This window comes from Candida tropicalis (genome assembly GCF_000006335.3).
Source record: "Candida tropicalis MYA-3404 genomic scaffold supercont3.2, whole genome shotgun sequence".
In the NCBI taxonomy this organism is placed as follows: Eukaryota; Fungi; Ascomycota; class Pichiomycetes; order Serinales; family Debaryomycetaceae; genus Candida; species Candida tropicalis.
This window is the reverse complement of record NW_003020049.1, coordinates 746,229-772,479: the sequence shown is the minus strand read 5'-3', so window position 1 is coordinate 772,479 and position 26,251 is coordinate 746,229. Positions and strand designations below refer to the sequence as shown.

Below are 26,251 nucleotides of genomic sequence, written 5' to 3'. Positions count from 1 at the left end.
TTAAACGAAAAATAAAAGTAAAAGTAAAAATTATAATAACAAGACTGTTTTAGATTAGTATGATGTACATATGTAGAAATATAACAATGTGCAATAGGGTTGTTTCTCAATTCCTATAAAGCAATGTTTCACCTTGAATCCGATCCAATAATTGTTCCTTTTCATTGCTGGCAATTTAAAGTATATTCCACCCAGAATTAGGAACACATTTTCCCGAAACAGGCAATCATGCGGCGTTTCCTAAAACAGTAAATTTCCCTCTTTCTCTCATTTTTTTTTCTTTGGTTTGTTTCTCTCTCCTAAGAATAAATTATCGATTATATGATCTTCAACTTTTACCTTTTTTTTATTAACTAACTAAATTCAACATTCAATATTCAACATTCAAAATTGATCTACCAATCTATTATTTGGGGGCAATTATAGGAAAGCAATCTCAAAATTTGTGTTCATTTAATGTTTTAGTTAATAGACCACTATTATTGTCATTAGCATCACTACCAGTTACAACGTACAATGAGATCATTTATCAAGTCACACAGGAAGAATGATTCAAGTATATCTAATGCACCCTCGGAAGCATTACTACTAAACCCTAGTAATAACAATACTACCACTACTACTACCATCCCAATTACTACTAACAACAATAATATAACCAGTCATGTTGTTAGTAATACTCGGCCTGGTTCCAACACCAACAGTTTTAATTCTGCATCTGATGATTATCAGCCACCTACATCGTATAGTAATCGGTCATCAACTACTCCCATACCATCACCAAAAATGCAACAACATCCACAATTTACTCCTCCGCAAACAGGCCAATCTAGTATTAGTTCTCCGAAAAAATTATTAACTCCTATTAAAAACTTGTTCACTTCATCATCGCATTCTAAATCATCTTTAACCACACCAACTTCTGGTGAAAGTTTGATTGTAATGGGTGGATCCCCAAAAAATAAATTCAGAAAACATGTTCGAAGTCGAAGTCATATTTCCATATCTAATGATTTAAGTAAATTACCCGAAGATAAACCTAAAAATAGTTTATTCGATAATAAGACGTATCAAAAACTTACTCCTTTTGAACATGAAGTCAAATCATCAAAATCAAAATCAACGACTTCTTTAATTTCATTATCTGAAAATACTTCAAAACCAGTTAGACGTAGTTCAATAACATTATTTATGGGTCATAAATCTACAAAGAGAGAAAAACCTCCTCATTTGAGATCAAGACATATAACTTCACTTCCGTTACCAAATGCATCAAATGATTTAAATGTGGAATTGGGTCCACCAATCGCACTTTCACATAGTCCATCATTTAATACCAGTAATCCATCAATAGCTGAAAGTGAAAGTAAATTCCACACAAAACAAGTTGCATTTGATTCAATGACGGAATCTAAAATAAAAGATCAAACAGAAACCCAAAAACTAGAAAAAGTTGCTAATTTTGCTGCAGAAAAAGAAGAAGAAGAAGAAGAAGAAGTTGATGATGACGATGATGAATATGATTCTTCTTCTTCTCAATTCTCATTTGTTCAGGATATGAAAGGAGGTAGAAATACATCTGTGAAATATTACAAGACAAAAGATTATAAAAGAAAATCATCACCAGAAGCTGGATTACTGAATACTTTTAATGAATATGATTTAGGATATGATGTTGATGAGTTTTCCGATTATGATTATGAAAACAATGGTGCCGATATCGGCGACGACGATGATGATGCAGCAGCTATTGCTGATGACGAATATTGTGGATATGAAGAAGAAGACGATGTACAGTATAATAAGTTTTATGACGATGATATCGAAGATGATCCACCAGCAATGAGTATACAGAGTGAGGAAGACAATGAAGCTGAGGAATATGATGATATGAACCCATCATTAGTTACTAATAATGAAGAGAATACTCCACATGGTCTTGGTGCACCATTATTTGCTGACAATTCATCACAATCTAGAAATCCATTCAATCGTTCATTCCATTTATCAATTATGGGACCCAAATGTGATACACCAAAGGATAGTCCTGCTAAATCTAATTTTGAAGAGGATATTTTGGAGAATTACCTTGATATTAGTGAACTGCCATCTATTACGAACTCACAGGAGAATCTTGCTGATTTTGAAGACCCAAGTGCTAATGGTAATTTTGAATTATTTGCTTTGAATAGTCCTATTATTAATGGTTTAACTATTGGTAATAACTTGCGTCATCGTGCTGGGCGTCATCGTGATTTTACTAATACAAATAGATTGATTATTCATCGTAAACCAATTGAATTTTATGATGATTCAGTAAACCATTCGGGATTTACATTGAATGAGAATGATGGTTTCACGAAATACATACATTCATTTCATGGTTCCTTTGAAGATGGAATTAATAAAACTATCCATGAGAAGGTTAAAGGGTTTGAAGAATTTTGGGACAATCGCAAAAATCTTAAACCAAACAGCAATAATTTGGGATTAGGTATCATTGATAGTGTCTCTGGTAGCAGTACTCAATTTGAACAACCAGGTTTAGATAAGCGAACAAGTAATTCCACAAGTAATTCATCACATAGTAAACTAACTACTAGTGATGTGGCAAGCAATACAACGACAGGTAGTTCAATTCCTGTTAAAGCACCAATAGTTTCCAAAGCAAATAATCCAATAAGACAATCAGTGAGTGATATGATGGCTGTATTGGGAAGTTTGGAAATGTCAAATACAACCGAACCACAAGATCCCGTATCAAAAGATACATCCAAAGCAAGAGATTCAGTTGTTAATATGATGGGAGTATTGGAAAACTTGGAGAGTAATCTTAAAGAAGAACCTAAACCAACTGAGAAATCAACAAATCAACTAAGAAATTCAATAATTGGTATGATGGATGTATTGGCTAATTTGGAAAATGTTGAAGAACCAAAGGTAGATTTGAAAACAGAGAAAGTAAAAGAAGACAAAACCAACTTGCGAAACTCTGTAATTGGAATGATGGATCTTTTAGCAAACTTGGAACAACAAACAGATGAAAAGCGAGATCAACAGCAGAATAGGAAATCAGTAGTTGATATGTTGTCCACTTTATCTGCATTACAAGGTAATAACGATAAAGTTGATAAGTTAGAAACACTTGAAGAACCGAAACGTAAAGCATCATTTAAAAGATATTCCTGGTTTAATAGTCAAGAAAATTTATCAACTCCAACTAAAGATAAACCTCCTACTGTTAAAGAATATGATCCTACTGATGATAATGATAAATATAATACTTCCTTGGATCAAGAATTATTAGATGAAATTAATCAAATACCAGATGATTTTGATTTTGATGAAGCACAACAACAACAACAACAACAACTGATTCCACTACTGCAATTTCCAAGTAGAAGTCAATCCCGTGAACGTAGTGGGTTTTATCGTTCAAATTCATATAATAGAAAACCTAAAAAAACAGTTGTTTCAAATCAACTATTATCAAATAAAATAGAAACATTGAGTAAAACAGTTACATTTTATAATAGTGGGACTTCATCACCTGCTTCTTCATTAGCTTCAAGAAGTAGAAGTTTAAGCAGAGGACCATCTACAAGATCAATGAATTCATTTGCTTCAGTTAATGAAGAAGAAGAGGAAGAAGAAGAAGAGAATGAGTTTGATGATGATTTAATTGATGATGAATTATTAAATGAAATTAATGATGATTTATCATATGATGGATATAAATCAAATGATTTAGGTACGATTAATGAAAGTTTTGATAATCAAACATATTCATATAGGAATTGAAATATAGGAATAATAACATATAATAATAATAAGAAAAAGTGATATATTGGATATAGTAATTACAATTAATTTATCTATTTTTCTATATATTATTTTCTTCACTTAATTTTCGTTGTTGGATAAATGTATGAAAATCATAATTTTCATTAGAAGCATAATCAAAATAATTTGAATCTAAAAGAGGCATACTTTGATGTCTTATAGCTTTAATTCTAGTTTCACTCTTTGGTTGTAATGATGATGAAGTATTACTAGGATGATTTATTCTATTTGATTGATAATTAACTGATGATGATGACGTTGTTGAAGATGTCATTGAATTACTTGATCTTTTAAATTTTAATTCTTTAGTAATTGCATTAGTTATTGGAATTTTTTTATGATGAATAATTGAATTTGAACGATTACCATTTAATGAATTTCTTGATTTAATAGTTGAATTGTTTTTAAATAACCAAGTATCATTTCTGTATTTTGAATAAATACTCAACAATTCATCATATGAACTACCTTTATCGTCATCTTCTTCATCATCTTCTTGTTCATCATCATCATCATCGACTAAGACAACTTCGACATCTTTTCCATTGATTGTTTCTGTAGTTGATTTATAAGATCTAGTTGATCCACTTCTATCAATCATACAAACAACTTCATATTTATCTTTTGTTAAATCAATAATAACACTTTCAGTTTCTTCATCATCTTTAACGTATGGTGATACTTTTCTTGATGTTGGGTTGGATGGTTTTCTTCCTTTTTCACCTTTTGGATTCACTTTTAATAGTCTTTCTACGGATTTTGAAATTATTCTTGGTGTAACAAAAGGAGATCCAAATTCTTCTTCACCTTTTGAGTTGGATTCTTTGAAATCAACTTCATAATTAACAATTTTTGGTGGTTCAGCAACTTTAATATTCAATAATTCTTCTTCTTCCTCTTCTTCCACTTTATTATTTTCTTTTTGTTCTTCAAGTTTGGTATTCTTATGTGGTGATAATGGCTTAATTGATTCTTCTGAAGATGATTTACTTACCGTGGTGTTAAGTTCCATAGAAGTTGATTTTTCTGGAGTTGGTGATTTAACTCTGACTTGTTCTTTACCAAATGTAGATATTTCACTTAATAAATCAACAGATTTATTTCTTGAATGACCAGTGAAACTCTTCGTAAGTTTACTAATATCAAAATCAATATTAAACATTGATTTACGTCTTGTATGTTTTGATGGTGAATGTCTTCCAGGTAATAAAATATTACATTGTAATTCTGGTTGAGAAATAGGTGGTGGGAAATCTTTTGATGGTTGATACATTGAGTTTAATTTAGTTGTAAATTCAACATCTGATTCACTTCCTCCAATTAAATCATATTGTGTTTTCAAATGTTTTAAAGCTTCTTTTCCAGGTACTCCAATTTTCAAATGATTGATTTCTGATTCTTCATCACAATCAGAAACTGAAGTTTCTGTTCGAATTTCTGAAAATGTTGTACCATTATATGATGATGGGGTTTTTTCAGAATATTCATCAATGACTCTCTTATCCGATAAATCGGGAATTTGTATATGTCCATCATTTGAATAGAAACTGTATCTTGATTTTCTATTAACTTCATTAATAACTCTAGATTTAGCTTCTTTACTATTAGTTATATTAGTATCATTATTAGGGAATTGGAATGATATACCTGGACCATCATTATCTGGAACAACAAATTTTATCTCATCCACTGTGGATTTAGTTCCTTGTCTACTAATATTTAAAGGTTTAATTTCTTCACTTTTTTCTTCTTCCTCATCTTCATTTTCCTCTTCTTGTTCTACTTCATCATCAGAACCATCACTAGTATCTAACCAAGAACTTTCATCATCTTCAAGTTTCTTTGGCTTGATGGTTTCATTTGTTTCATCATTGTCGTGTTTAGAATACGTGATATCAATTGATTTTTGAATAGAATCCCAACTACTTGAAGTACCCAGAGACTCCATAGATGATGTACTTGACGTAGATACTTGTCTATCAACAGAAATACTAGGAGGTTGTACAAATAATTTCTTCTCTTGTGGAATTTTTCCAATTTCTTGTTTTTGCATTATCCTTACTGGTTCAGGTTTCTTATTCGATTGATTAGTAGTAGTAGCAGCAGCAACTCCAGAGGGAAGGATTCTCAATTGTGATTTTTGTTGTTGTTGTTGTTGTGGTGGTGGTGGTTGCTGTTGTGGTGGATTTCTTCGTGGATTTTGTAAATTCATATAACGGACCTTTTCAGTTGGTGGAGACATTGCTTGCACTCTAGCCAAATGCATAAAATCACCTACTGAACTAAATGAACTGACACTTGATGTTAGAGATTCATCACTGAAACTTCTTTTATGAATTTTTAATTCGCCATTATGAATATTAGGTTTGGACAACAATTTAAGATTACTTTCTCGATTGGATTTTGGGATTGGATGTGGTTGCTCTGCATCAGTTGATATACTTCTAATTGTTGGAATATCTGGTAATGACTTATTATATTTATGTTTTTTGACTTCAATTTTAGGAGGGGTGACTGTTTTCCCGTTAGGTGTTATCTTTATAATAGTATTTGTCTTTGTCAATGATTGGGGAATATTAGGAAGTTGTTTATCGGAGTTAGTATTCTCTTTCTTCTCTGAAATTTTAATTGGAACGACGAGTGGTTCAGAACGCATGACCACGGGTTTAATAGGAACAGGAACTTCTAATTTAGTTGGTTGTACTTCTTCCTTCTTTTCATTATCTTCTTTTTGTACTGACATTAGTTTACTTAATACACTTGATCTTCTAGATTCATTGATTGATACTTCTTCAATAATACTTAATTCATCAGTATTTCTTGCAAATTTATTCATTTTATTATTACTAGATGATAATGGAAGAGGAACAGATCTTTTTGATAATGCAATCTGTTTGTTTAATTCATCTTGATATTTGGAAGAAATAGAGAAAAGTTGATCTTCAATTTCTCCTTCGGATTCCAGTGATGAATCAACTTTTTCATAACCATGACCAGTATAAACCAATTTACTTTGTTTAAATTTTGAATGTTTAACAGAATTATCCGAAGCTATAGTTCTAACTGGTGATCCTGCTCTACTATTTTGAGGGGTCGATTTTGCTGATGAAACAGCAGAATTTTCTCTAGATGTATTAACAGAACTTAATTTCGGTGGTAATTTCAATGTAAATGGAACTGGGATAATATACTTATTTGGACTTCCTGGAGAATTGGGATTATTAGAAATAACATGTAATTTTTTAGCCATTGGAGATCTGGCAGCCTGTTTTAATTGTTCTCTAGTCAATTCATTCGATGAAGAAACCACAGATCTAATATCATCATCAACTTTTGGTAAAATTGGTAAGCTATATCTATTCTTAATTGGGGATGGTGATCTTGACGTCTTCCCTGATTCTGGTAGTTGAACCAGTTGTCTCTGTGGAAGACTCATATCGTCTTTTGATCTCCTTTGAGGCGTAACTATTGACATTTGAAAATCAGTTGTTGGAGTTGAACAACAATACAAGGAGGTGAAAATAAAGCAAAAAAAAAAAAAATAGAAAAAACAAAAATTAAATCAACAAGGAATATATCAATTTCAAATATAAATGGAATGAGTTTATGACAAAAACAGGGTAACAAATCATAAATTAAAAGAAAGCTATTCGTTTTTTTTTAATTAAGCCGTCCCCCGATACCACACTGAGGAGGACAAAAAAAAAAAATTCACTAACTATGTGATGCGCTACCACATAGATGGTGATTGTTTACAATTATGACCAATTAGGAAATCCTATGATGTGAATCAAAAATTTGACCTCCAAATGAAATTCGATTGTTGTTTATAAATAGAACGCAAGCTACTGCTCGTATTCCCAAACAGGAAGGGTAGCATTGGAAGTTGTTGTTTGTGTTGTTGATTGTTGGTATGGACTGTGACAATCGATGGCTGGTTATCATTTTGCTGTCCCATATTCCAGCATAGTGGTGTGGATATTGTTTTACAGAAAGGAAAAGGACCGGCAATGAACTATTCGATACAAATGAAGTTTATTCGTAGTGATGGTAATCACCAGCAAATGAATTGTAACCTAGAAAGATAACCATGTGAACGATACACCTTGGCTTAGTTTATCAACGTGCATGGGTATTGTTAATTAATATTCCAATATTGGAATTTCTTTGTTTTAATTTTAGTTGGCTGTAAGATTAATTAATACAATGCATGGTCATGTTATTTTCACATTTGTACCATTCATCCATGAGGGTTGGATTGGGTACTTCGTAAAACATTCACTAAAAACCAACAATTTCCAATGAGGGCATATTGTTTTTCTGTGTATTTTGTGAGTGAAACTAAGAATACGATCTCTTTTTTAGTACAAAGATTGTTCTTTTTTTTTAGCAACCAATTTCCTAACCAAGAAAATATTTACAACCAAGATCACCAATTTAGACAACCCTTGTTTGTAGACAATGATTACTCCAAGTTTGAGAGAGTTGAAACTAACAGCTGTCCCACTGAATGATAATATAGGGACATCAAGTTCAAGACCTTCTTCAACTCCACCTGTAGCATCTACAATGGATACAACTCATAAGTTTTCAAATCCAATCAGTTTAATATCAAAAAAAGGATCATTCAAAAATACATCCAATTCATCTTTGCCAACTATGACAGAAACGAAAACCCAAAAAGTTGAAACTAAACATCACATTCCAGTTTCTAACCTGACAACAGCAGATAATGGATCTAGAAAACCTGGATTATCATATTTACCAAGTCAATGTGAGAAAATTTCATCTCTCACTGGTGGTACATTGACTATTTTATTAGTTGGTGAGAGAGGTACTGGGAAAACCTCCTTTATAAACTCATTATTCGGCAGTAATTTAATTAATGAAAATTCAGAGGATAAAGATATAGGTGACAATAAATCCATTAGTGTTCATAGATTTGAATTAGTTGAAGATAATATCAAACTTGATTTAAGAGTTATCGAAACCATTGATTATGGAAATAGTTTCAACAGTAATGCAAGTTGGATAACATTAAGTAAATATGTTGATGATCAATTCAAACTATATCTTTATCAATCTCAACAGCCTAAAAGAGCCACAATGGTTGATTCCAGAATTCATTGTTGTATTTATTTTTTGAATCTGGCCACAAAACTGATTTCTAATTTGGACATCCAGTCAATGAAAAGTTTATCAACAAAGACTAATTTACTACCAGTGATTGCAAAAGCAGATATGTTGACCGATGTTGAATTGAATGGGTTTAAGAAATTGCTCAACAGAACAATGAAGGAATATCATATAAGAATTTGTGAAAATTTACCAAGTCTTGTTTTGTTACAAAGGCTTGAATTAATGGTTCCGTTTGTTATTGTTTCTTCTTTGGAAAAACATGAGAATAAAAATGGGAAACTTGTACGAGCACGGAAATATCCTTGGGGAATGGTAGAAATCGAGAATCCATTACATTGTGATTTCATTTATCTTCGAAAATTGCTATTAATTGAAAACACCTTAGAGTTTGTTGCTGCTACAGAAGTTTACTATGAACAATATCGTTGTACTTATTTGACTAGTCATTTGCTTAAAAACAGTCAATACGAAGCTGGGAGAAATGTCTTGAATGGTTTGGAACAACTTATGATGCAACAACAGGATCAAATAGTGGAATTGATTAGCAATACTGAAACTTCGGATGATCCGATAATTGGAGTTATGGAACAACAGGTTAACTACAGACTTTCAAAGTATAGAAAGGAGCAAGAGTCTAGATTGAGATCATGGAAAGTTCATTTAGTGGATGAGCAAGAAAAGTTGCAAAAAGAGCTTCATATGTTGGCTGATCAAAGAAATCTGTTGCAGAAAGCAATCGATGAATTTTATAATATCTCCGAAGTGGAAGAGCTACAAGATTCTTCAGAAACATATAAAAATGGTACAGATGAAATTCAAACATCTATTACTCCTTCAGTGATATCTGAAGAGGATAAAGAATTTTCACCACCTCTTGAATGATTATGTTATTTTTGTATTTTGCTAATGAATAACGACAAAATTTCCCTAAAATTTCTTTTTTTTAAAAAAGTTAATCTATAATTTCTGTTTAAACCATTATCATGATTATAAGTACAAGAATATATATCCTTAATTCGAACAGTTTTCTCTTCATTTTAGTGGTGTCAAATTGCCAATCTGGTTGTTCAATAACCCTAAAAAGAATCTACACAAGTCGTGTACAATGCACAACTTTTCTTCAATGCGTTTGAGAATTTTCATCTGACTTAAAAGAACAGAAAATTTTTTTTTAAAAAAATTCTTCACCATTCGTATCACTTTCCTCTTGATTCTTTAGGAAATTCAAGTCCAACAAAATTGAAAGAAACGTATGTTTACACATTATTATGTTTTTACTTCTTATTGATATTGAAATGATGGCTTAATTTTATTTACAGGATGAATTTTTTGTTATTTATATGTTTTTCTGGCATCTCTAATGTTAGGGCTTTTCAGCTCGATGAATACAACCATTGACTATTATCTGATTTTTAATATTATTAGTTCCATCATTTGATATCATTGATTTTGATACTATAGAGGATCCATTATACTAACTGTTATTATCTTACAGTCATTGTTAAATATAATTATCTTAATAAATATATAATACTTTGAGTTAAAAATGATAAATTGTAGAATAATAAATGATAAATTGTAGAATAATAAATGAGAATTGAGCAGATGAGAGTCCTTTCAGTCAATGTTTTACACTGTAGTCGAACCTGCAGTGGAATCAACTTGCTGATAAATGATGTCTGATCCATCAAAGTTTGAACTGTAGGTATGAAACTGAATATTAAACATCATCTCTTTTGATTAACCAAACGGTCTAACAAAAATTATCCTACTTTAAGCTTAACAAGTTGACTAATATGGACATCTCTTGTCAGTATCTTCATGGAGTATCGATGGCTATGAAGAGAATGTCTGCTCTTTTAGACTTCTCCGATTCTCAGAATTAGCCACAGACTCTCATTGATTTTTTTTTTCCTTTCTTTTGTTTTGAGCAAACCCAGCCAAACTAATTTACACCAACACCACTCCATTTTCTAAAAGAACGAGCTATCCTCTCGGAATATGTCAATCGACCTAAGTTCAGATGAGAGTGACGATTATTTCAAAGATGAATTATTAGAACCATCTGGTAAATTCACTCCTGATTTCGGATCACCCACAGTTCGTCAAGTTAGATTGATTTTGGATCATACAGCATTTGTTCGTGGAATAGGAAACATCAAAAGATGGTTTAATGAAGAATATATCACAAGAAATACAACCAGAACAGATGAGATCATCAAATTAAACATTTATGTACCATCTTATACTTTACACGAATTTGATTTTGTTAAAAAGGGGACATCCATCACCGCTACTAATGCTCGTGAAGCAATTAGATTTATTGATAATTATTTGGAGAATGAAGTAGAGTCAAATTCTAAAAAAATCATCTATGATCTTTCATTAGAATCACCACAGGATAAAACACCATCATGGAATAAATGTTTGAAATATAAAGTTCATTCCCCAAAAATCAAAGAGTTTCCTAACTACAAAACCAAATTTGATTCTTCATTGATTGGACAAGCACCTGTTTCCGGACACCCTAGTGATGAAAATGAATTGGACTTTATTGAAAGTTTTGACAATACTTTATCTTTGCAACAGAACAAAAAATTGAATGATATTCAATATGAAAATTCAAATTCTTATCAGAATGCCGCTGCAAACTCGGATAATCTTGCCGAAATGCCAGTACGTTTGAGATACTTGATTAGAACATGTGTTTACAAAAGATTCATTGAAAATACCAAGCCAAAAGCTACTAATGAACTTGAAGAATGGAAATTGGTGACAGAAGACTCTATTGCTAAAACCTGGGCCAAATCATTTGGAATCGATTGTGTGAATGTTAACGAAGCTGAATTATTAATTTTCCAAAATTATGATGTCAATCTGTTCAGATTATACAATCCATATGCCAATGATAGAGATAACTTTGATCCAAGTACTAATATCTTGCAGAATACTATTGACACAACTTTGTATTCATATTCAACTGCACATCAAGAGCCACCTAAAGTGGAATTCAAAAAAAGAGGAAGAAAAGAAAGACGTAGAAGAGATGATGGTAGAAGTGTTCCATTATCAACTGAAGCTGTTGTCCATAGTGCCAAGAATGATACTGGAAGTGGAGTTATCAAAAAGGAAAAGTTTGGAGCGATAAATTATGCTCCAAGAGGACAAGGACAATTATGGCGACCAGGCTAATAGACATGAATTTGTGATGCCATGAAGGTGTTGCAGTTTAGTTTTACTTTTCTTTTCCTTTTTTTTTTTGACATATATTTTACAGTTATAGCAGGAGTTGCTAGATACAGAAGAACCAAGGTTTACTAGCAAGAAGGGTTTTATTCTTACAACTATTACTTGTAATTTTTTTTTTTTTTTATTCACTTGTTCAGACAGTGGATGTATCAGACATGCATGCTTAATATTTTGAAAGTTAATTTATCTGACAAGTATACAATTGAATTATAACTGTTTATGAATTGAGTTACTATCATCCATTACTTACCTTGGGAGTATTACTGGTACAGATTTGTTATAGTATTGGTTTATTTGACCTTTAATGCACGACTTATTTCTAACCACGTTCACACGACAATTTATCTCTATTTACACGACCCCCTGACTAAGTTTTCGTTCGTTTTGGGCGAGAGGAAAAAAAAAAAAATAAACACAGCAGAAAACATTGACCATTGGAATTCATTATTTAATTTGTCACAAGGAAATTAACTACATTGCAATCAATCTAATTTATTGGCTATTTTTTTCATTCATTTTTCATTTTTTGTTATCATTTGAATTTTGGATCCAGATAATATTGCCATTACTTATAATTCATTTCATTCCTGTCATCATCATCACCAATAAAGCTATCCTTTATAGAGCTAATTTGTTTTTTTTTAATTCCCACAATATTTCCTGGTGAGTTTTTTTTTTTCAAAACACGTCTTAAACAAAAATGAATCGTCCCCCAACCAGAGAGGAAATTCAGAAGATCATACAGCGTTGGCAAGAGTTGAGACAACAGTATGGTGAGCAAGTATACAATGTCCCTGAATTTGCTCAATTGAACAAGGTGTTGAACTCAATCAAGATGCAACAACAAAGATTTCAACAACAACAACAACAACAACAGCAGCAGCAGCAACAACAACAACAGCAACAACGACAAGGTATGAACTCACAGTCTTCAATGCCGCAACAGATGCAAACACAGACTCCTCAACAACAACAATCACCTGCGCCTCAGCAGTTTACCAACATGAACCAAAATGGTTTCAACAATCAACCTTACCAGTCTCAAATGCATTCTCCTGCTATTGGCGGTTCATTATCTAATAATGGTACACCACCATTACCACAGAATACAAACATGATGGCCAATTCAAATAAAAACATGAAGTTGAATAGCAACCAATTTAATAATCAAATGGGTATGAGTCCGATGCAACAACAACTGCAATATCTGTCCCAGTCCCCTAATCCAAGTAATATGTTCAACCAAATGTCCCAACAACAGATGCAACCGCCACAACATCAACAATCAAGCACGACTCCAAACCCTGAATCTGCATTTACAAATCAACAATTTCAATTGTTGAAGTCACAACTTCAGGCATTCAAGTATCTTGTGAAAGCACCAGGGCAAGGTGGTCCAGGTCAAATCCCCCAGAATTTAATTGCATATGTTTCTAACCCTTCATCAGCCATGGCAAACGATATGTATTTACCAGCTGTTAATAGACCACAGAGTAATGGTATGATGCAAATGCCTATTAACCAACAAATGGGACAACAACTACCACCGAATATGCAACAACAGCAACAACCACCACTACCACCACCACCACAACAGCAACAGCAATTTCCAGGTCAACAACCGAATGACATGAGTAATAACTCAGTTGGTGGTACTCCTGAAATGGGAGAGAAGAAGAAAGGCAAACGTGGCCCAAGACCAAAACAACCAAAGAAACCAACCAAGAAACAATTACGCGAGGAAGAACAAAGATTGGCATTGGAAAGACAAAGACAGGAACTTGAACAAAATAGACTTAAGAATGATATTTCCCAAGCATTCCCTGGAGGTCCATTCCCTGTGCAATCACAATTTACACCACAACCACAACAACAGCAACAACAACAGCAACCTCCTCAAGTTCCTGGACAACCTCCATTACCACAACAAAGACAAATGTCAATGGGCCCTCAATCTGTGCCGGGACCTATCCCTCCACCACAACCACCTAGGTCTGTTACTCCAAAACAAATGTACCCAGATCCTTCACCTCCAGTTAATCTTCGTTCTGTTATTCCAGATAAAACAACTAACAAGAAAGTTATCATCCCAGTGAATAAGCCAAACATTCAAGTTGATACCTTTGAAATTTTCGATATTTCCAGCGATGAAGTTAAGGATATTCCATTTAGTACATTATACACTCCTCAAAGTAGATTCCAAATCCCTTCATTCTTACCAGATGGTATCAATATGGAAGATATTTTCTACAACAGAGAAGGGTATATATTGGTCAGAATTGAACAGGAGAAGTATAAGTTGAAACAAAAGATCGAGTCTTTGGGTGATGACAATGATGAAGAAAAAACAAAATTGGAATCCCAATTGAACCAATTAGAGTTGATTCCATACCAGAAGGATTTGCGTGGGAAATTGCTTACACAAGCTTGGTTTAGCAAATCTTTACTTCCAAACTCACATCCAAACTTTTTGGCACGTTTTAGTTCTTTATCATTAGACGGTGTTACTATCAGTACCGATCTTTACAGACAACAATTGGAATCTTTATTGAAGGAACAAAACCGTAAACATAACAAGACTATTGAAGAAATCATCAGATTTAGTGACAAGAATAGTGTCAAGTTTGGAAAGAAAACTGACAGACTATCAAGATTCATGACAAAGATCAACAACTTCCATAATCAAACTGCCAAAGAAGAACAAAAGAAATTGGAAAGAATGGCCAAACAACGTTTGCAAGCTTTGAAACTGAATGATGAAGAAGCTTATTTGAAATTATTGGACCACACTAAGGATACCAGAATTACACACTTATTGAGTCAAACCAACCAGTTCTTGGATTCATTGGCATTAGCTGTTCAAAGTCAACAAAGGGAAGCACATGATAGTATGGTGAGTACCGGGCGTATCATCGAAGCTGCACCAGCTCCTCCTGAGCCTATTGACGATGAAAAGAGAGAGAAGATTGATTATTATAATGTTGCTCATAGAATTAAGGAAGAAGTTACCAAGCAACCTTCAATTTTGGTAGGTGGTACTTTGAAAGAATATCAATTGAAAGGTTTGCAATGGATGGTGTCGTTATTCAATAACCATTTAAATGGTATTTTAGCAGATGAGATGGGTTTGGGTAAAACCATTCAAACTATTTCTTTGATTACTTATCTTGTTGAAGTGAAAAAGATTCCCGGTCCCTTTTTGGTCATTGTTCCTTTATCCACCATCACCAACTGGAACTTGGAATTTGAGAAATGGGCTCCTTCTGTTAAGAAGATCACATATAAAGGTAACCCAGCTCAACGTAAGGTAATGCAACACGAAATCCGTACCGGAAATTTTCAGATTTTGTTGACTACTTTTGAATATGTTATCAAGGACAAGAATTTACTTGGTAGAATCAAATGGGTTCATATGATTATTGATGAAGGTCATAGAATGAAGAATACCCAATCCAAGTTGTCTGAAACTTTGACTCAAAATTACCACAGTGATTATCGTTTGATTTTGACAGGTACTCCATTGCAAAACAACTTGCCAGAATTGTGGGCATTATTGAATTTTGTTTTGCCAAAAATTTTTAATTCGGTTAAATCGTTTGATGAATGGTTTAATACCCCTTTTGCAAACACTGGTGGTCAAGATAAGATTGAATTGACAGAAGAAGAAACATTGTTGGTTATTAGAAGATTGCATAAGGTTCTTCGTCCATTCCTTTTAAGAAGATTAAAGAAGGATGTCGAAAAGGACTTGCCAGACAAGGTTGAAAAAGTTGTCAAATGTAAGATGTCAGCATTGCAATCGAAGTTATATCAACAAATGTTGCGTTACAATAAGTTGTACACTGGTGATCCAGAAAATGGTGCCGAACCACTTACCATCAAGAATGCAAACAATCAAATTATGCAATTGAAGAAAATTTGTAACCATCCATTTGTTTATGAAGAAGTGGAACATTTCATCAACCCAAGTATTGAAACCGATGACCAAATTTGGAGAGTTGCAGGTAAATTCGAATTATTGGACAAAGTTTTACCTAAGTTCAAGGCTACTGGACATAAAGTGTTAATGTTTTTCCAAATGACACAAATCATGAATATTATGGAAGATTTCTTGAGATTCCGTGGATTAAAGTACATGAGATTGGATGGTGGAACTAAAGCTGATGATAGAACTGAGTTGTTGAAACTTTTCAATGCTCCTGATTCAGATTACTTTTGTTTCCTTTTGTCTACAAGAGCTGGTGGTTTGGGTTTGAATTTACAAACAGCTGATACTGTTATTATTTTTGATACCGATTGGAATCCGCATCAAGATTTGCAAGCTCAAGATAGAGCCCATCGTATTGGTCAAAAGAATGAAGTTAGAATTTTGAGATTAATCACTGAAAATTCTGTTGAAGAAATGATTTTGGAAAGAGCACATGCCAAGTTGGAAATTGATGGTAAGGTTATTCAAGCAGGTAAATTCGATAATAAATCCACCGCGGAAGAACAAGAAGCCATGTTGAGAGCTTTAATTGAGAAAGAAGATCAACGTAGACAAAAGGGTAACGAGGAAGAAGAGGAGGATTTGGATGATGATGAATTAAATCAAATCATTGCGAGAAATGAAAAAGAATTGGATGTTTTCAGACGTCTTGATGAAGAAAGATACGTTACCACTAGAGATGCATCTTATCCTGCTAGATTGTTTACTGAACAAGAGTTGCCTGAAATTTATAAGAAGGATCCAGAAGAACTTTTCAAGAAGGATGAAGTTGTCTTGGAAGATTATGGACGTGGTGCAAGAGAAAGAAAGACTTTGCATTATGATGATAATTTGACTGAAGAACAATGGTTAAGAAAGATTGACGGTATGATTTCTGATGATGATGAAGGTGGTGGTGATGAAGAAGTCACCGATTCAGAAGTTGAAGTTAAACCAAAAAAGAAAGGCAGAAGAGGTCGTAAACCAAAAGTTCAACCGGTTGAAGATGAGGAAAGTCAAACTGAATCAGAAGTGCCATCAACAAAACGTTCATTTATTGATGATTCAGAAGATTTTGCACCACCAAAGAGACAAAAGTCAGTTACGCCAAGTGTTACTTCAACAAGAGGTAGAGGAAGAGGCAGAGGACGTGGTCGTGGTAGAGGTCGTGGAAGAGGTTCTTTGTTGTCACGTTATGCACCATCTATTGATCCATTGACAGCTGAAGAAAGATCGACATTGCAAAATAACATTGAGAGTATATTGGGATTGATTATCAATTACAAGAATGAACACGACAGAAAATTGAGTGAATTGTTCTTAGTTAAACCACCAAAGAAATTATACCCTGATTATTACGTATTGATCAAACATCCTATTGCTCTTGATGTTATCAAAAAGAGAACTGGATCTAATACTTACAGTAAGATCAGAGAATTTTTAGAAGATGTTCATTTAATGTTCAGCAATGCTAGAATTTATAACGAAGAAGGATCTATTGTTTATCAAGATGCCGCATTTTTGGAAAGAGTATCAATGGATAAATTCAAAGAATTGTATTCCACTCTTTCAGAGGAAGAAGTTAACAAAATTTTAGACTTTACTGATTTTGATGATATGTTTAGTTTGAAACCATTAGTTCCATCTACTGCAATTAAACAACCAATTGAAGCCAAATTAGAGAAAATCGATAGAGGTGAAACTGTTGATAGTCCATTGATTACTGTATCAACTACAGCTGGAACAGAAGAATCTACACCAGCAAACTTTGATTAGTGATTGAAACAAAGAGATAAACACACACACAAACATATGTATTATTTGTATATTATTTAATAATAAGTTTAATAAACAATTTAGTTATTTGTATTATTCTTTTTTTTTTCAGTATATAATTATCAATTCTAAGTTTCACTGTACTGAGGTAATGACTCGTCGATTTCTCTATTATTAATTGCATCATTGATTACATTATTTATAATTTCAACAAATTGAAACAATCCACCATCATTAAATTTGATTTCACCTTTATAATATTGATTTTTAGGAAATCCATCACTTGCAATACTTGGTTGCAGAGCACTATAAAACATAAATTCCCAATAATTAGGACCAAACCAAGGTGATTTAATTTTATGAGATAATTGTAAAATTGGAGATAAATTTAAATCAATTACAAATGATTGAATATCACCTTGAGTTGCCGTTATAAATATAAGTCTTTTACTTGTCAAATAAATATATCCATCTGTTGCTGATATATTTACATTTAAAGATTCTCCATCATTCAGTTTAATTAATAATGATTGTCTTGAAGTGGGTGATTTATATTTTAATGTTTCTAATCCATCACTACTTATTTCAAATGGTAATAGATGTGGTTGATCTGTGATTATCTTTGAGTAATCTGGCTTTAAAACTGCTCCATTAATCGACATTGTTGTTGTAGATAGTTGGAAGAGAAGAATAAAAAACTGAAACTCGTGATAAGAAAGCATTTATATCATTTTTATTTATTGCCTTTCAATAAAATGCTATTGGTTAGTACACGAACCCAACACTGATTACGTAACGCACATCTCTCATATAAAGATTATGGGCAAAAAAAACTTTTCTACTGATTTCAGATTACCTTGATTCGAGTTGATTTGATTTGATTTAATAAACTAACTCCCCCCAAATAACCATGGCGACTAACTTTCTATTCAAACCCAGTCGTTCATTTATTCCTGAATTAAAACATGCATTTGAAGAGAAAGTTAGATTTGGTTATGGTAGAACACATTTAAGAAATACTTTAGCATGTCAACAAATTATTGACAAATTAAATTTAAAATCAAATTTTAAACCTGGTCAATTTGATATAGTTGATGCTAATCCTGGATATGGATTATTTTCATCTATGTTAAATTATGAATTACAACCAAGAAATCATATATTAATTGAAAATAAAGAACGATGTTGTATTGCTTGGAAAAAAATTATAGATCATTTGGATTCACTTGGATATAACCATAATTTAAAACTATATGAAAAAGATCCTTATGAATGGCAAACATATACTGATTTGATTCAAAAAGATAATCTTATAAATCCAGTGAAAAAATCATTTGATAAATTAAATGATGAATTGTTAATTATAGCAAATTGGTCAGGTGATAAAGATGAATCAACAATTGCTCAATGGATAGGTTGTTGTGGAGATAGAAATTGGTTAATGAAATATGGGAAAGTTAAAATGATTATATTTATGCCACTTCCAACAGCTAGGAAATTTGTTGCACTTGCAGGATATAAAAAAAGAAAAAGAACAGGATTAAAAGTTGATATGTTTACTGAATCTAAATTGATTGCATTTTCTGATGTTAATATACCATGTGGAAATGAATTTGATCCAAGAGTTTTAGTAAGAGATCAACCTATTCCTATTGAAAAACAATCTTCTATTAGAAATGATGAATTTGCAGTTGTGGAATTTTCACCTGGTAAACTTACTTCTGAAATGATTTCAAATGTTGATCATTTATTACTGCCTATTTTCCTTGGTCATAAAACACTCAGAGAATCAATTCCAATATTTGCTCCTGGTGCTGAATATATGTATAAATTTCTTCCTGATTCAACTTTAAATAAAACTCCATATGAATTGGAACCTAAAGATATTCTTTTGCTTTCTGAAGCTTATGAAAAATGGCCATTCAAACCAACAGTTGAAGAATTGTATGATATTGATCTTACATCTCCAGCATAAAATCTCCATATTTAAAAGGATATATTAATGATTAAGAATTTTTTAACGTAGACTTGTATATTCTCAAAGATTATGATTATTATTATAATAATAATATAAAAAGACTCTGTACATAGATTTTTCATTCATCGCATTTTTGTTTCAATCTGAATGGTGTTACAACTGTAAATTTGGTAAATGACCAGGATGACCAGCAGGACTATGATGTAAGTTTTCGTATTTTCTTGGAAGATTAACAGGTACTGTTACACATCTTCTTTCAGGATTTCTAACACCTGGTGTAGTAATTGAACCTTGATGTAATGGATCACCAATTACTGGTGTAGTAAGTGGAACAGGTGTAGCATATTGTTCCTGAAGACTTTGAATAGGAACAGAGTCCCTCTTCTGGGGTAATATAGTCTTCAGTTGTTGTTGCTTTTCAAGAGGACTTGAATTTATGATTTGTTTTGGAGATTGTTGAGAATTATGAATATGTGTTGATGGAGGTTGTGATATTTCAGGTTGAATGAGTTCTTCTGTTTTTGGATCACCAATTTTACTATTTCTTTCTGAATATACTGAAGATGGACAAGAATAAGGTAATAAAACTTGTCTGCTAATGATTGTCTTGTGATCATTAAAAAATAACAACATTATTGCTAGGAAAGAAATAAATTCAATGATTAACAAACAATAAGAAATATTATTTGAAAAATCTCTTAATTGTGATTTTGATATTAAAATCATCAATATAAATGCAATATTAACTGTATTACTAACATATAACAGTGCCAAATTGGAATAATGCCATATTAAAGATTTAGGAACACAATGGAAAACCACATATAAAGAATATAAAACAAATGAATTTACTAATATTCCAAATTTCCCAATGGTTACTGGAGCAATTACATATTTAACTTTTTTAACAATATTAACAATATCAAGACCTCTTTCAGTATATAATCTAGTCAAGAAAATTACAAGAACTTCTTGAACCATTTTAATATGAGAATTCAAATGAAATACGGTAAATGAATGAGGAAACCTTTCTGTAATAATATTTTGAACTATTGTTTTATGACCTAATTTAAGTTTATTCTGTTCTTTATCACCATTGAAAAAACCTTCAATTAAAATGGTCAGAATTGAATTATCATTACAAATAAAAATTGGTTTTGCAATAATTGTTGTATCATTAATATGAGTCAAATAAGTAGCTTCATTTCTAACATAAATACCACGAAGAATATTTTCTAAATTTTGTGAAAGTAATGAATTATCAATTGGTTTATAATTTGATAATAAAGAAACTACATCAACTTCACCAAAATATAATTTAAAATTTAAGGTATAATTATTAATAATATTAATAAAAATTAACCATAAAAGAAAATTTTTTAGATGATAAGCTATTGATATAGTTTGATTCAGCGGTTGATGGATAGAACTTTGAACCCAGCCTGGGGCAGTTGAATGGAATAATGATGTTGGAAAGTCTTTCGAGAGGATTCTCATGAATATAGTTGATGTGAATATAAATTCAATAGCAGAAAGAAAGGAATTTTGTAATGGTGAAAAAAAAAAAATGTTGATGTTTATGATGAAATATTTACTGCACTCATTGGCTGCAAAAAATGGAACACATGTAAGATAATTTTTATTTTGTTATATTGACCTATAAATACAGACTAAAACTACAGGGGAATATTTGATAAATTGGAAAACAATGTGACTAATTTATCACTATTGAAGACACTTTCTGAAGGTAATCCAAAATATGAAGCATTTGGTAATGCCGACATTAAAGCAACAATAGATGGTCCAACAATCTGTTCCTCTTCATTCACTTTAGTTTCTTCTTCTTCTTCAATCATATTCTTTGAATCTTGAATACTTTTAACTGCAGATTTAGATTCTTCCTCATTGAAATTTGATAATTTACGTCTTTTCAATCTGGCTAATTCTTCATCATCAATATCAAGAGCATCACCACGACCCAATTCATCTTTTTTAATAATATTAACATTGTCCAATTTATATCTATCAGTAAACAAATCAGCAGGATCATCATTTGGAAATAATTGTTCACATTTCTTAGCAAAACTATGAGTTATATCCAATGAAAGGAAATTAGAAGCAAACGAAATGTATTTCTGAAATAATAACTTTAATGATTTCTGTTTATTTCTAACTTCTCTTTCTTTTTTCTTTCTTGTTAATGGATCAATATCTGTCAATTGTAATTCTTCTTGTAATGAACTTATCTCTTTGGAAAAATTAGCATCTGATGATTGAATCAACGTTCTCATTGTATCAACATCATTAATTAAAATCAAATAATCTAAATAATCCAATAGGAATTTTCCATTTGTTTGGAAATTTTTCTTACCCAAATCAAATATCTTTAATGCTGTTGCTTTCTTATCTGAATAATGTTCAATAAGTGCATTCTCCACAAATAATTGATATCCAATTTTTTCAAATTTTCTTGCCTGTTTGAATACATTTCTTGCTTCTTTGATCCCTTCTACTCGTTTACAAGCAGTCATTAATTTTATGTATGAAAGAGTGATTGCATCAGCTAATCTCTTTTGTTCTTTCTCCAATGAAATCATTTGCTTGGAATCTGCAAGTGAAATTCTATAAACTTGTGCAGTTATTTTTGACCCACCACCATTCATATCTACATTTTTCCCATTATTATTATTATTATCATCATCCACATTATCATCATCGTCTTCTTCATCACAATCCTGGGTTTTTGGTTTTGTTTTCTCGTGAAGTTCATTGAGTTGAGATGCAATCACATTGTATTCTTTGGTTAACGAATTAATAAGTTTATTAAAGACGTCTTTTGCATTATCAAATGAATTATCTCTTTCATACATCTCAGCTAATTGGAAAGAAAGAAGCATACTTTTAGGATTCAATAATAATCCACCATCTCTTAATGTAGAAATACTCTCTTGTAAGTTTCCTTCCTCGTTCTGAAACAATAAATACTTGACGTATTGAAACCAAATTTCTGGAACAAAAGGTAGAGCGTACGTTGCTTGTTTATAAACATACTGTATACGTTTATCATTGAGAGATTCATCTTTTAATTCTAGTTTATTTTGTTTTTCTAATTCTAACCATCTGAGCCAATACTGCAACTGTCTTTCGACATCTTCGTCATCCTTATTGTTTGTAGGAATTAAACTTCTCTTTAATCTCTTTTCTGTAATTCTATTGAATTCAGTAATCCAAGATCTAGCAAGCATAAATTCGGCAGATTTTTCCGACACAAACTTTGAAGCAGTAGCAGGATTCAATTCATTTTCCCATTTGGTGTATTGTGACCAACTAGTTTCAATATTTTCTGTTGGGATTATGAGGAATTTTTTGTATGCTTTTCTAATTAAATCCACTTTTTGTTGTTGTTCCCAATTGGCACTTGGACTCCAACTTTTCAAAAACCCTATATAATCTTGCCATAAAGTGTCACTTAAAATATCCAACCCGACTTTATTGATAGCAAATTCAAATGCTTGAACAACTGTAGCACGTGCTTTTTCTCCTCCAGTAACAAAATCAGTAACACTTCTAACGTAATCCACATAAAGTCTGTACAACTCAACATTGTCTGTTAAATCTAAACATTCTTGAAACAAAGTTTCAACTTTTTCCTTTTCACCTCTATTCAATTCATATTTGATGTATTTGCACCATGTAGCACCCTAAAAATTTAATAATAATGTTAGTATGATTTTAATTCTCTACTGTTATTACATTTTGAAAAGTTGATTAAACCACATCTTTTTGTTGAGGTTTCTTCATTAAAATGATATATAAACAAAAGAAGAAAGTATATACAAAGAAAGAATTAAAAAAAAAAAAATTGATAAATGGTCCAGCCATTTACCAAATGACAAGAACGTGAATTGCAAACAGGCATTAAACAACTTTTCTCATGTACTCGACAATATTCTATTAAACACATACGTCAAATCTAAAGATCTTTAAATATTTATCAAGTGTATTTCTCACTTGTTCTTGATTATCCTTGATGATTAATTGATCTATTAGTTTTTGCCATTTTGAATAATCTAATGGATTCAGTTCCAATTCTTCTTCTAGTTGACCTAGTTTATCCAAGGAAAGTTTCTTAGACTTTGGTTGTGATATAAACACGGATGACATATCTAATTGAATTTGTTAATTATATTTGTTTGAAATGAGCGACTACACTCTATTGGAATAAATGAACACGTTCGGTTGCTGTTCTTGAATAAATGATAATTATGATCTGTGATGTGGTTGACAAAGTAGATGAGGTTGTCTTCAGCGTGGCGGGAATGAAAGAAAGAAGAAAAATTAAAACTCGCTGCCTTTTCTGGCTGCCTCTTTTTTTTGTAGGTTGTCCGTCGTTTTTCGTTGATGGAATTTTTTTTTTCTTTTCATTTAATTCTTACAACAAAATTGAAATCCACACGACTCTATTTTCTTTAGAATTCATTTGATAATACTACCCCCTTCCAAACCAAAGCAATCATGATTCAATTACATGTATGGGGTAAAGACAATGACGTGTCTGTCATATCACCAGCATCTATTGCAGCAACCTGGTTGTTAAATTTGACGTTGACTTCACAAGGTGTACCATTTGAGGTTGTCACTTCCAATAACACAAATCTATCTAGTATCAATGAGTTGCCAGTGTTGATAGTTAGCGAAACTGAAAAGTACAGTGGGTACAATGAAATAGTTAGTTATGTTGAAGAGAATTTCAAATCAGAGGAATATCTTGGATCCAAATCAATGGATTCACGACAAAAATTACTTAACAGAACTTTACAAAACATGTTGACTTCTAAAATTCAATATATCAATCAATATAATCTTTATTCGAATACTAAAAACTATGAAAAATTTACAAGAAAGCTTTTTGCATCATATTTTCCATTTCCAATGATGTATAATCAACCATCAAAATATCACAATCAAGCACAAGAACAAATTAAATTATTGGGTTTATCTAAAAATCAAGTCAGTTTCTTTAATTTCATTAGTGGTAGTAATGAAGATCTGGAAGTGGCTCAAACGGAAATATTTAATGATGAAATTAGTGACGACGATGAAGAAGACGATGAAGTTGCTATTAGTTCCTTGCATGAAAAGCAATTACTAAAGAAATCAAAAACCAAACAAGTTTTGAAAGAATCAAAGAATTCCATGAGATGTTTGATATTAATCAATCATTATATCAATGAGGTGGTTAAAGTATACGAGAAAAATGGTGGTGATAAAGATGACAACAAACTTGGGTTTATTTTTGGTAATTCTCCCAGTTCTAGCGAACTTTTATTCTACGCTTATATTCAATGTTTAACAAGTGATAAGTTACCAGATCGTTTCATTTATAATTATCTATTATTAAAGCAACCAGAAGTTTTAAAGTTTATTAATGAAACAACTGAAAATTATTCTAGTGATGTGAAGTTCAGAGATCCTACTGGAATAGAAGTTCCAAGTTTATTTAATGAAATTGGATATTTGATAGGTTCAATCAAATATTGAAAATGTGAGCCGCGCTGCTGACTAATAAAACGTGACCCATTGAATCTTTTTTTTTGTTTGCCTGTAAACAAAAATTTTTGTCCACTTGTTGAAATAAAAGATGATGAAGAAAAGAAAAAAAAAATTTTTCCAATATAAATTTCACTTTCTTTTCTTTTCTTTTCTTTTGTTCTTTTTAATCAACCAAGTGTGTCTTTGTCTGTAAATAGAATTGTGCAAACAATACAAGTTTATTCTATTTAATTCTTCTTATTCTTATTCTTATTCTTATTTCTGTAGATTAATCTTATTGGCAATCTCAGCATAGTTTCATTTATTGACAATTAATATTAAAACCATGTTATAAATGATGGAATTTTCTTGCCATAAATCAAATAGTATATTTTGCTACTAGTTTATACTGATTGAATATCTTAGTGTGTCTTTATGTCCAGTAGACATCAATAGAGTTTATTATTCAATCAGGGAACTTACATCTTATTTTAATCAATTCGTACTAATCGTTGAATTATACCGGTGGTGACCCTTGACCCTCGATCCTTGTACCTTTATTTCACCGAATGTGTGATTTAGTTCCGACGGATAATCGGTTCGCTGCTTCTTTTATTTTACTGCGCGAATTTTTTGTTGTTTTTTTTTTTTCTTTCTTTCTTTGCTTGTAAACTTTGATTTCGGAAAACTGACTCCTTGAAAAAGTCATCATCAATATCAACAACAAAAACAAAAACAACAACCACTTTTTCATTTTTTGTTGATAT

At 31.7% G+C, this 26,251-nt stretch overlaps 10 protein-coding genes across 10 annotated transcripts; 6 read left to right on the top strand and 4 right to left on the bottom strand. All coding sequences in view use genetic code 12, as the record gives it.

The window, feature by feature from the left end:
* Positions 1-516: 516 nt before the first annotated feature.
* CTRG_01424 (uncharacterized protein) lies at positions 517-3,801 on the top strand (the record flags this gene model as incomplete). Its single annotated transcript, XM_002547072.1, has 1 exon — positions 517-3,801. The coding sequence occupies one exon, from the start codon at positions 517-519 to the stop codon at positions 3,799-3,801; it is 3,285 nt and encodes a 1,094-aa protein (XP_002547118.1).
* Positions 3,802-3,883: 82 nt separating this feature from the next.
* On the bottom strand, positions 3,884-7,318 carry CTRG_01423 (uncharacterized protein; the record flags this gene model as incomplete). The annotated part of the gene is made up of 1 exon (XM_002547071.1): positions 3,884-7,318. One exon carries the CDS (start codon positions 7,316-7,318, stop codon positions 3,884-3,886), a length of 3,435 nt encoding a protein of 1,144 aa, XP_002547117.1.
* A 986-nt stretch (positions 7,319-8,304) lies between these two features.
* SPR3 (septin) lies at positions 8,305-9,864 on the top strand (the record flags this gene model as incomplete). Its single annotated transcript, XM_002547070.1, has 1 exon — positions 8,305-9,864. The coding sequence occupies one exon, from the start codon at positions 8,305-8,307 to the stop codon at positions 9,862-9,864; it is 1,560 nt and encodes a 519-aa protein (XP_002547116.1).
* A 1,119-nt stretch (positions 9,865-10,983) lies between these two features.
* On the top strand, positions 10,984-12,174 carry CTRG_01421 (uncharacterized protein; the record flags this gene model as incomplete). Its single annotated transcript, XM_002547069.1, has 1 exon — positions 10,984-12,174. The coding sequence occupies one exon, from the start codon at positions 10,984-10,986 to the stop codon at positions 12,172-12,174; it is 1,191 nt and encodes a 396-aa protein (XP_002547115.1).
* Positions 12,175-12,931: 757 nt separating this feature from the next.
* Positions 12,932-17,974, top strand: SNF2 (SWI/SNF catalytic subunit; the record flags this gene model as incomplete). The annotated part of the gene is made up of 1 exon (XM_002547068.1): positions 12,932-17,974. One exon carries the CDS (start codon positions 12,932-12,934, stop codon positions 17,972-17,974), a length of 5,043 nt encoding a protein of 1,680 aa, XP_002547114.1.
* A 128-nt stretch (positions 17,975-18,102) lies between these two features.
* On the bottom strand, positions 18,103-18,696 carry CTRG_01419 (uncharacterized protein; the record flags this gene model as incomplete). Its single annotated transcript, XM_002547067.1, has 1 exon — positions 18,103-18,696. The coding sequence occupies one exon, from the start codon at positions 18,694-18,696 to the stop codon at positions 18,103-18,105; it is 594 nt and encodes a 197-aa protein (XP_002547113.1).
* Positions 18,697-18,884: 188 nt separating this feature from the next.
* On the top strand, positions 18,885-19,949 carry CTRG_01418 (RNA polymerase specificity factor; the record flags this gene model as incomplete). Its single annotated transcript, XM_002547066.1, has 1 exon — positions 18,885-19,949. One exon carries the CDS (start codon positions 18,885-18,887, stop codon positions 19,947-19,949), a length of 1,065 nt encoding a protein of 354 aa, XP_002547112.1.
* Positions 19,950-20,105: 156 nt separating this feature from the next.
* On the bottom strand, positions 20,106-21,449 carry CTRG_01417 (uncharacterized protein; the record flags this gene model as incomplete). Its single annotated transcript, XM_002547065.1, has 1 exon — positions 20,106-21,449. One exon carries the CDS (start codon positions 21,447-21,449, stop codon positions 20,106-20,108), a length of 1,344 nt encoding a protein of 447 aa, XP_002547111.1.
* A 179-nt stretch (positions 21,450-21,628) lies between these two features.
* CTRG_01416 (cleavage polyadenylation factor subunit) lies at positions 21,629-23,197 on the bottom strand (the record flags this gene model as incomplete). Its single annotated transcript, XM_002547064.1, has 1 exon — positions 21,629-23,197. One exon carries the CDS (start codon positions 23,195-23,197, stop codon positions 21,629-21,631), a length of 1,569 nt encoding a protein of 522 aa, XP_002547110.1.
* A 1,270-nt stretch (positions 23,198-24,467) lies between these two features.
* SAM37 (SAM complex subunit) lies at positions 24,468-25,493 on the top strand (the record flags this gene model as incomplete). The annotated part of the gene is made up of 1 exon (XM_002547063.1): positions 24,468-25,493. The coding sequence occupies one exon, from the start codon at positions 24,468-24,470 to the stop codon at positions 25,491-25,493; it is 1,026 nt and encodes a 341-aa protein (XP_002547109.1).
* Positions 25,494-26,251: the final 758 nt, after the last annotated feature.